This window comes from Hyalella azteca, unplaced genomic scaffold (genome assembly GCF_000764305.2).
Source record: "Hyalella azteca isolate HAZT.00-mixed unplaced genomic scaffold, Hazt_2.0.2 contig15264, whole genome shotgun sequence".
Classification (NCBI taxonomy): domain Eukaryota; kingdom Metazoa; phylum Arthropoda; class Malacostraca; order Amphipoda; family Hyalellidae; genus Hyalella; species Hyalella azteca.
In genome coordinates, this window is record NW_025945121.1 from 15,819 (window position 1) to 27,003 (window position 11,185).

At 41.4% G+C, this 11,185-nt stretch overlaps 1 protein-coding gene across 1 annotated transcript; it reads left to right on the forward strand.

The window, feature by feature from the left end:
* Nucleotides 1–443: 443 nt before the first annotated feature.
* On the forward strand, nt 444–9,763 carry LOC108677065. Its single transcript, XM_018165216.2, has 4 exons — nt 444–2,606; nt 2,870–3,037; nt 3,282–3,352; nt 3,512–9,763. Exons 1-4 carry the CDS (start codon nt 787–789, stop codon nt 6,016–6,018), a joined length of 4,566 nt encoding a protein of 1,521 aa, XP_018020705.1. The 5' UTR covers nt 444–786; the 3' UTR covers nt 6,019–9,763.
* The last annotated feature ends 1,422 nt before the right edge of the window (nt 9,764–11,185 follow it).

Sequence of the window (11,185 nt, forward strand, 5' to 3'; positions counted from 1 at the left end):
ATTTTTTAACTTACATAATACGTATGTTAGTAAAAAATTAAAGAAAAAACGAAAAAATATGGATTTTCCGTACTTATCGACTTATTGAAGTTGAAAATATTGGCACAAAATGCCTTGTATCACAAGTAAAGATCGTCTCGTGAGCACGAGCTTCGTAAAGACGGAAAGAAATACAAAAAGATAAGGCTGTGCCTGGATGCCTGTAAAACTTGCCTACTCGCTCGAGGACAATTTTTTTGCGTAAATAAGATTTCACATATAAGACTTTAGTACGTCTGATTTTTGTGAATATAAAAAGAATTTTCAAATTCAATACTTTTCATTTGTTTAAAAAGCTGAGAAGTTACACAAATAATGAAATAAAAATTGAAGAAAATAAAGGAATGGCGATGCACGAAGCAAACGTGACCACACTCAGTCCAGCGCTCATCAAACAGCAAACAACTTTTTCAGTAAAATACAAAAATACTGGACCCAAAAAATACTTGTACATAATTAAACGAAAATAAACATATCAGTTGCAAGCAGCGGCAATGCGAGTACGTAATTTGATGTTTTGCTTTTTTTAGTGATTCGATGATAACAACGTGAACGCGAGCCTGTCTTCTTTCCTCTTTCAGTCTGATCGATTTCTACCTGGCTTGCCATTGGTGGCAAGAGCTACTGCGTTTCTCTCATTGGTGCAATGCGTCTGCGAAAACAAAACCATTTTGTAAACAAACAGTTCAGCTGACAGACGCCGGAGAACCGATCAATGGCATCTTTAAGTATTTTTCTCGTGTGTTAATGGAAGTGTATCCTAGTGACGAATATATTACGCCTATGACTGACACCACCGTTGGGGGTGATGCTACTGCTGAGCCGCCTCAAGACCCCAATGAGGGGCAAAATTTTTCGCAGCTTGGAAACAGTGCAAGTAAAGAGAGTGAACTTGTTAACTCAACAGAGGAAAATAATTTTCGCTTTCGGCACGCCAATGACCATGTGGATGAAACTGTTGAAGACGAGATGAAACAACAGGTTTCACAAAATAATGACATAGTGATGCCTGAAAAAGTTGTTCCTTCTCCACTGCAAGAATCTAATCAAGCAGTAGCGGAAACAATTTCCAACACAAGTTTAGTTGCAAGGTTTTCAGAAGAACCAGGTGATCATTTGGCACACTCACCAACTGCTAGAATTGAACATAACAATGATGAATCTCATTGTACCCCACAATCTCACTGTGAGTCTCCACAACATCCTTCAAATTTGCAACATGACCATGATCTTCATCAAGATCAACCAAAGGTGCTGGTTGATTCAAGTGTTCCTCAGCAGGGATTACAAGACAATTCTTCTCTTTCATTATTGGGAAGTGAAGAATGTCAGCCTCAAGAAAATCAAAGTCACTCAGATCAAGTGATGCAGAATGACTTGATACATTCTCAAAAAATGCCATCACATCAGCAAATGAACTTGAATCAAGATGAGCAAGCTAGTTCAATGGGTAATGCTTTTACCCCAACAAATATGCAAAATCCACATTCATATACTCAAGATATGGCTCCACATCCAACAGAAAACTCTTCACCTCACTCCATGTTCTCTGATACATTAGCTTCTCTTGCAGGTAACACTCCTGCAATAGCAGGAAATCCTTCAACTTGCAATGAACACCTTGAAATGTCAGATCATCACAACCATTCCTTAGCTCATTTAAATTTGCCCCCTCCAGTGTTGCCCAATCCAGGAAGTATGCCCTCAATGATTTCTCCATCACCAACCACCAATCCTCTTGCTAATGCTATCAGAGATTACTGTGACACGCTATCCAACATGCGTCCACAGAACTGTGATCCAATACCTTCTCAAAATTCTTCTTATCAAGATAATGGTCACTGCTCAACATCATCTGACATGCACCAAACACATTCACGTCCAAATTCTGTGTATGATTTTGACCCAAGTGCAACTGGTAGCAATAATTTATCAATGGTTAATATGGACAATAATAGTATGATGAATTCACAAAATCAGTCTCAGCTGCAACAGGCCCTGCACCATGAAAGGCAGAATCAGGATGTGATTGGCAAGTCCATTTTTCCTATGATACCTCTAGATCGTTGTGAAAGCTTCAGCAGCAAGAGAGACGATGTTCTATCTCATCTGAACTCAATCAACCAAATGCAGCAACACAATGATCAAGTTAATAATGGCATGAACAGTGCTCTTAATACCATGTCTGGTAATGATTCACTAAACCAATCATATGACAGCTCGCTCTCTGTATCATCTTCTGAATTTCCCAACACTGCAACTTGTTATGATCCACTGTTGATGAGAAGAGGGAGAGGCAGGCCAAGAGGAAGCAAAAATGGCACTGGCATGGGACGTGGCAAGAGCTCTTATGGGCGAGGAAGCTTCAGGTTCAACAGTGCAGATGACAGGCCCTGCAGCGCATATGATCTGCGACACATACCTGATCCGTTCGGCACAGCAAGAAGAGGGCGACCAAGAAGTAGATTCATTGTTGATCTTGGAGAACAAAATCATGAAGCTTGGACTAAAGCCCGTCTTGATTTGAATGTGTCTGATGCAGAACTGACAACACTGCTCCTCAGTTTGTGAGTAACATTCTATAAATGACTTCTGGAAAATAATCATTCCAAAATTTTTCTTTCTGGGAGTGTTGTAAATAATTTTCAGATATTCACAGTGTTTCATTTTGAAATAATTGAATACAGAATCTTAAGAAATATTTTTTGTTGTTTCTCCATATTGGAATGGAGTGTTGTAGAATCTCTAATATTAAACATTACTCATGCCATTTCATTACAGGAATCCCTTCAACTTAGATTACATACATTAATTTCACTCACCATTTCAGGCTGGAGTCTCGCAGAGACTTGGAAGACACGGCAGATTCTGATACAATGTTGGGGCTCATCAACTCTGAGTACAGCAAGTGGAAGGATAAGTTTGCTTCTCAAGTGTCAATGCTGAGTCACTTTGCCTCCATACATAATACTAACTGCTGCACCTGCCTGGGCATCAAGTAATTAAAGCGCTCATAGACTCCTATATAGTGGAAGTTTGAAATTAATTATAATCTAGTTGCTTATAAGTAATATATTTGTAAATGACTGGTGAGGTTATTGTCTAAAATTTTTGGGGGACAAGTATGAATATTAGAATATTACATAAAACTTTGAAAATAGTCAATTAGGTAGCTTATAAATAGGTAGACAGATAAATCTACCTATTATACATGCTTATTTCACATATTTTTTGCTTTCCAGAAAGAAGAAGCTCACTCCTGTTGGGACAGGGAAGCGCGGTCGGCCTAGAAAGTATCCTCCACCTGTTGGCTGTGAGTCATTCATTCTGAATATTTTCTTTCTGAAATATTTCTAATTTTTCCGAAAATTTAGTTGAGTCTTTAGGGTTAAGGTTAAGTGAATTAATGTTTACCAAACGTGAGTATTAATTTACTTTTTTACAAACGTATACGGTATATTTACTTTTGCAGATGGCCCTGGCATGCAGCGACCTGACACCATAGACGAGGATGGAAACATTTTTGAACCTCAGTGCATTTTAAAGGATGGCACAATTGTCAAAGCAGAGCCTCATGACGAAAAACCAAAGATGCATAACGGCGAAGGAGGATCTGACCTCAGTAATCCTGGCTCTGCAAATGGTTCCATGATGAACTCAATGAATTCACTGCCGCCTCGTGCTATGCTCACTCATGAAGAGATGCAGAAGAGAAGAGAGTATTACAGCAACCACAAAAACAAAATAAAATACGTCTGCCATTTCTGTCAAGTACACTTCTATCATAAGCCAAACTTTGACTATCACATCAGTAAGCTTGAAAGAGAAGGCAAATGCCGTATTTATGATAAGGTGAATAACCTATACTTGTGCGAGTCATGCGGTGAGGGATTCTCGTGGCGAGAGAAATTGGAAAAACACCTTCGCCTTGCGGAGCAACATGGCACTCACAACCAAAAGGAACTTCTTGTGTACGGTGATTTCCAGTGCAGTATGTGTGGCAAAACCTTTAACAAACGCAACACGTATTTGCAACACATAAAATGGCATGAAGACAGAGAAGATGTTCCTTGTGTTATTTGCGCCACGTTGTTCAAGCAGACGGAGCTAAGAAGGCATCTCATGGAAGTTCACAACAATGATAGCTTGCCATGTTGCTACTGTGGAAAGCTCTTCACATCTCGCAAATATCTTGAGAAGCACGAACTTATTCATCAGTCTGGCAATTTTCCTTGTCCTGAGTGCGGCAAGTGTTTCAGCCAAAAAATGGCCATGCAGCACCATCTCCGTTCACATTCTTTGGACAAAGAATATTCATGCGAAACTTGTGGTCAGATGTTCACTCAACGACTTGGTTTATGTCATCATTTGAGGAAACAGTTTGGTCCTGGGGAGTTTAACGAAGAATGTTCTGTTTGCTCTACTTATTTCTGCAATGAATATGATCTCCAAATCCACAAAAGAAAGGTTCACAACATGACAGAGCATATGGAAGAGTTACCTCCTGAGAGCTACTTGCCCATCAACATGCGTAACCACATGTCACCTACTGATCGTAATAAGCACTACAGCGAGGCTAACAACATGGTGAAGAACATGTTAGGAGGATCCCTTGGCAACAACTTGGATAATTCAATGAGCATGACAATGAAATCGGAGAGTGAGGAACCTATGGATGATTCGCAAGTTCCGAGCAGAAGCATTCAACACTCTGGCGATCCCATGAGGGACCCTGACAGGAACAGCGCCATGAACGACCTAATGCGCAACACCCAATTGCGGGAAAACTTGATGAGAGATAACCGCGACACTCTCATGAGGGACAGCATCATGAGAGACAACTTACTGCGCGACAACAGAGACTCTATCATGAGAGATGAAGATATGGCAGGCAACATGATGCGCGGGAACAGTCTGCGCGACGCATCAGGTCACAACGAAAACCCTGTCCGAGATAACGTCTTCTCGAGGAATGAAGTCATGAGGAATAATCTCATGCGTGATGAAGACATGAGAAGCTCTGCTCACAGGAACGGGCCAATGCAGGACGAATCAATGAGGAGCATCGGTGGCCGCGATGACAGGATTCGTGACGAGAATATGAGCGATGATCCGATGCGCTCTGATGGAATCAGAGACAACAATTTACGGGAGAATCTTCGGGATGGATTAATTCGTGATAACCCACTTAGGGAACTGGCTATGCGCAGTGAAAGCTCCCTGAGGGAAGATCCAATGAGAGAGAATATCCCTTTGCTCATGAACGAACACATGCGGCATATGGTCGAGAGGCGCGAGCTTGATCCTGAAGAGTTGCGCCTCAACCCAAGTCTGCACAATATGCATCATCAAAGCAATGAGGATCAATTGCATGTTCCTCAAGATCTTACGAGGATGACGTCGCAGTCGCTCTTGATGAATGACAACAGGAATGGGAACAATGGGATCCCCAACCCTCAGCAGCACATGGCAGACATGCGACCTTCAGAGGACAGTCCCAGCAGGCTTTCGGACACGCCGGGGGCGGGCAGTGGCAGCAGTCACATGAGTGACCAGCTCGGCCGTATGGCAGTTGAAAACTTCAACCGCATGACCAGCACACCCGGCGGATATTTGGCTGAACACTTGCGTCGTATGGCTGAGAATCAGAGCCGCAGCGGCATGGCGTCGGTGATGTCTGACACGGCTGCGGCCATGATGAGCCATTACGACGACAGAGACTACTCGAGAATAGATAACTTGCGCTCCATGAGCCGTGCAAGTCCTGCCGACCCCATGGCCAGGCTGGGCGACAACTTGTCCCACATGGGCGTGATCAGGCCCGCCCAGACACCGTCCAGCACGCCTCAGTGGCCTCCTCACATGCAGAATCATTCACCTCTGGACGGTATGAACCAAAGTCCTCAGTCGACGCAGCACACTCTATATCCTCTCCCTTTCTGGCCCTATGACCCGTCCCTGCGCCACTACAACCATTAACGGCCACAGCGGACTTTCTTTTAGTGGACTGATATTGTCTACTGATTGGTGCGCAAGTGTTATATTGAATTCAATCGTGAAAGTTTCTTCTTATGAATTTTGCTGAGTAAGCTGAAGAACATAGCTTTGCCTAATCCTCGCGTCACCATTGCCAATAGTGATCAACATGATTGATCTCAAGTGGTTGAACTGTTACGACGCTGTTAAAATTCAATGTTTTTTTCATTTGTTACGGCGACGAACGATGAATGCTCTATTACGTAACCTATAATTGAGTGTTTGTGTTGTCAAGTTTAGTGCCCTTCTACAACGAATGTCAAACCTGCCCACGCAAGTGTGTTCTGACATCATATATATTTTCGTCGTTTTAATTTATGGAATTTAGCGCTGTTTTAATGTAGGCCTAAATTAAGGCACCCTGAGGAGGGAAGCAGTGCAATATCTCACTGCTGCCGATAGCGACGCTATGAATCAAGGTTCCTAACAGAATAGATTGTGTGTCTAGGGTAAATTGATGGACGTGAATGCTTCCCAGGAGCAATGTGGGGTCCCACTGACGTCAGAGTTGCTATTCAATGCATAGAATTCTTTGTCCGAGTGCAATATTTTACAGTAAGGAAATTTTAACAAATTTTAGGGCATTAGAATGAAATCCCAGTTTGAAGATCGTTAATATGTATGAAATAATGAACCATCTAGTCGTGTCTAATCAAGGTTTTGTTACGTGCCAGAAATCAGTAATTTTATAAAGTTCTTTTAAATTAATTTTTACTACAACTAAGAGACCCCAATTGTTCCTGTGAAGACCTGCTGCGATGTTCGCGTAACATGCGTTGCACTGTCGAATAGACGATGTTTATAAATATATACATACATATTCTGCTTATTATATATAATAAGAGGCTTAGCATACCTATTATTGTAGTGTGGTGAACCTAAGGGCAGGATGCTGTAGCAAACTTGTGCCATTGTTTTTATTATGTGTACTCGGAGTTACACGCGGCGATCTTCACGTGGCTTTCTTTTTAATCAGAATTCAATTGTTGCAGTAATTCCGTTCGCGTCATCGTTCGTATAAGAGCCCTCGTCGACCAACCCAAACAATAGGCATAAAATATTTACTTTTTACTCAGAATTCAATTGTTACAAAGACCTTAAGTAATTCTGTTCGCGTCATCGTTCGTGTAAGAGCCCTCATCGACTAACCCGAATAATCGGTTTAAAATTCGTTTTGCATGTCAACACGTTTTCTTGCGCGCGTCTCGCTTGATGACGTTCCCTGAAATTATTTGCTGTCCATGGAGACTTCAGAGCTGGGGTGTAAGAGGCAGGAATTGTGGTCTCAAAGAAGACGTTTAATTTTAACTCTCGCTTGACATGGGCTTCTTCGTTCCAGTCTTGCATCAAGGCTCTTGTAATTTTTTATTGTAATTAACGCCTCACATCGGCTTCAAGTTTGTGTTTTTAATTGAGATGTTTCAAAAAATGTATTTGAAATTTATGCATCATGAATTTAGTCAGGAAATGTTTTGGTGTGTTCTAAATGTTATGAAGGCTTGATTTTTATAGGGTCTGTCAATGGCCTATAAATGTACAGTCTGGACCTTGACAGTTCACGTGCACTTGGTTCTTGAAGTTGAAGGTAATTCAGGGTGTATTGATGGCGGTGTGTGTGCTGTGTAGAGATGGGTTGTATCGATGGCGATGTGTGTGTGTGCTGTGTAGAGACAGCCGGTATGTGTACTATTTAGAGACAGGTTGTATTGAATGGTGTAAGAAGGCTTCTTTTCATGCATGCGAGTAACTCGGTAAGGTTTTGGTGATGTTAGATGTGCCATCCATCTAAATTAGCTTCCCGTACGTTGTGTACATTGCGCGCTTCTTTACTATACTTAAGAAATATTGTTGGATGTTTCTCTTGTTACTAAGTTTCTATCTTCTTTTGATTTGCTCTTTTCATTTTGTTAAGTTTTACTGAAGTTGCTGCAGTTGTTATTTAACTTGGCAAGTAATTTTAGTCAGGCGTTGACGACATGAGTGTCGTGTAACTTATAATAATTAATACGTCGTGGTATTCTTTGGTGCTGTGTTCTTTATTTTAATGAACACGTCTTGCATCTACTTCAGTTATCGTAGTAGTTAAGCCAGCAGTTAATCTCTTGTTATCGGCAACGCTGAGTCCAGTGATTGCATTATTTCGGTATGATCGTCTTGGTTGCCAGAGATCTGAGCCAATTAGTTATTCTCCTTTGTTTGAGGGTTTTGTCGACAAAGAACAGTTATCGAATACAAGTCCATGGAATAATTTTGAAACTTTAACCGATGTTTGGTTCGCCAAAGCAGCCGTGCCAATCGTTGGGAGGATGCTAGGTTCTGGGCTCCTTGTGATTGAGACCACCTAGAGTACACGGAGATGCCTGTGGTCACGCAATACCGTTTAATTCCCGTGTGCATTTCACTGCAATATTATTTTTACGATTCGAACCGACATTTGCCTGTAAATATCTGTTTATTCATATCATGCGTGTGAGGTTCTTAATAATAACAGTTATTCATGTTATTAAGCTATCTACGCAGCCCTACCCATTGGCGAGTTCAAGAGAACCCGACTCGTTCATTGACCAAAAACTCTGAGCAATGCACGAGTCGGCAACACAACGCGCAGTCACTCTTGTTCTTCGTAGTTCCGAGTTTTGCGTTCTAAGTTACTGCAAAAAAAAACCATCACAAATGTTTTTATAAAACATTCGCCGTTAAAGGGCTGCTGAGCTCGCAATGTAACTCCGACTTGTCTGCAGCAGATAGCGTATCTGGTGCCCTCGTATGTGACGCTACAGCAAGCATAGCTCGCATGGACTGATTAGTATCATTCGATTACGATAAAATTATATTGACTAAATTATTACTTGAAATAAATAACTGTTCTTGAATTTGACCGCGAGGTAAGATTTAAGCGCCTTCATCAAGATTGTACAGCTAGCTTAATGTAATAATAGCATAGAATTTACCCTTGCCGTCTATTGCAGCAATTATGTCGTGTTTTTCTGCCACCGAGCGTTCTCAAGAATGAGGAATGCGCCAGGGACTTTTACTGTAATGGTAACGTTTCTCTCAACTCGCTATAACTGCAGTGTTCCTATATTTTGTCGAACCATTATCACAGTTCAATTTGCAATACAGAGAAAAGCACTGCTCGCTCGTTCGCATTAAGCTCGTCCAAAAGTTACAATTGCTCCAGCTGGTACACTTGCTATCTCTGACTGTACATTGGACGCATTGTAGAACGCTTCTCAACTTGCTCCGGAGATTACAAGTTAGGGCTGGGAGGGCTGGAGGGCTGGGAGGCTGGTACACTTGCTATCTCTGACTGTACATTGGACGCATTGTAGAACGCTTCTCAACTTGCTCCGGAGATGACAAGTGACCGTATGCCCACTGACAGTCAGACATCTTGATGACATTGTATATTATCAGTTATTTTCATGCCTGGTCGCAAATGAGAACTCAGGTCTCTTGACTCTATGTTTCAACGCTCGAGTTTAGAAAGTTGATTGATAGAAACCCAAAAATTTTGGCTTTTAAGTGTTGATTGTAGTGTTCGAGTATCATGTATAGCATTGCTCGTTTCAACTAGCGACATGATAAGCTAAGAGGTATTGTGAACGTCAATATTAACAAATAGCTACCTGTATTGCGTACATGTATTGTACAGCGGTACTTCAGGAATAAATGTGAGAAATATAAACTTGGTTTGTGATGCCAACAAATATTTATTTCGTAACAAATGAAACATAGGAAATTTAGCAAATGACGAAAAAAAACCTAGATTGGCAATTCATTATGTAGGTAATTTTGATGAGGTCGTAAAAAGTTGAATTAAAGCCGAAGAGAATTCTTGCTACAGAGTTACTCGAGTCATGCTCGGAGATATGAATTTATTAAGCATTTTAAAGTTAGGTCTGCTTAGGAACACCGATACCTGCATTCTGGTCGGGCAGGAAATTGCCTTTTATTTAGTCAAGGGAAATTAAATTTAGTTGGCATCGTACGTATGCTTGTGACTTACAGGCAAGATTGAAAAATACATAAGTAATACGGTAGGTAGGCGAGTTGATCATTAAAATTGGCGCTGAAATAACGCAGATAATGTTCCGTGGTGAGGTGGTACATAAAGGAGACATTCTCAAGGAACTGCTGCGGGGCGCAGGCGTGTGATGGAAGCACGTGACCACAACATCGCTCGCAGAACGTGCAATGTTAGTGCAAAAACAGCGTTTTCAGTCGGCCTAATTAAGAAAAGCTGTTCCTGAGCATGCAGTGGAACAGTGACGATGAGTTACATGAAGGAAACGGCGGTGCTAATAAAAAATATTGTTCAATTAAGTACTCAACTGATGAGCACATTTTTTTGTTGTTGTGTACAATACAACTGATAAGCAAATTTTGTTAGCTGTTGTGTACAACACAACTGATAAGCACATTTTGTTAGCTGTTGTGTACAACACAACTGATAGCCACGACGCGCGCGGTGGCGGTGGCCGTGAGCCCCAGCAGCGGCACGCCAGGGAACGTCTGCCGGAGCACTCCCAAGAATTTGTAGTCTGCGCAATTTATTTGCATTATTGATCATGATGTTCCATGTTCACATGAAAATAATGAGGTATTCTAACTCAAAGTATTAACCATTTACTTGAGTATATCATATCAAAGACTTCAACATGAATATATATATCCAATATTCACATGAAAATACTACGGTTTTCCAGCTCAAAATATCAACAATTTACTTGAGTAAATCATATCAAAGACTTGAACATGAATATATGTATATATATATCTAACATTCACATGAAAATAATAAGCTATTCCAGCTCAAAATATCAACAATTTACATGAGTAAATCGGACTTTGACATGAATATATATATCCAACATTGACATAAAAAGAATAAGATTAATGAAGAAGTAATGTCTGACCAGGCCGGAAGTCGTGCCCCCACTGAGAGCAGCAGTGCACCTCATCGATGGCGACCCTGGCAAGCCTGCTCGCCTGATGCGCCTTCTGCAGCCTCGCCATGAGCCGCTTGCTCTTGGCCAGCTTCTCTGGCGTCACGTAGAGCAGCTTGCACGGCCACGCGGCGTCCGTCAGGCCCTGGGCGAGATAAACT

Bases quoted from the DNA above. Each gene is read 5' to 3' on its own strand.
- LOC108677065 (XM_018165216.2), top strand. From the start codon at position 787: ATGGAAGTGTATCCTAGTGACGAATATATTACGCCTATGACTGACACC. The intron at 2,607-2,869 runs GTGAGTAACATT...TCACCATTTCAG, and splicing joins ACAACACTGCTCCTCAGTTT to GCTGGAGTCTCGCAGAGACT. The intron at 3,353-3,511 runs GTGAGTCATTCA...TTACTTTTGCAG, and splicing joins GTATCCTCCACCTGTTGGCT to ATGGCCCTGGCATGCAGCGA.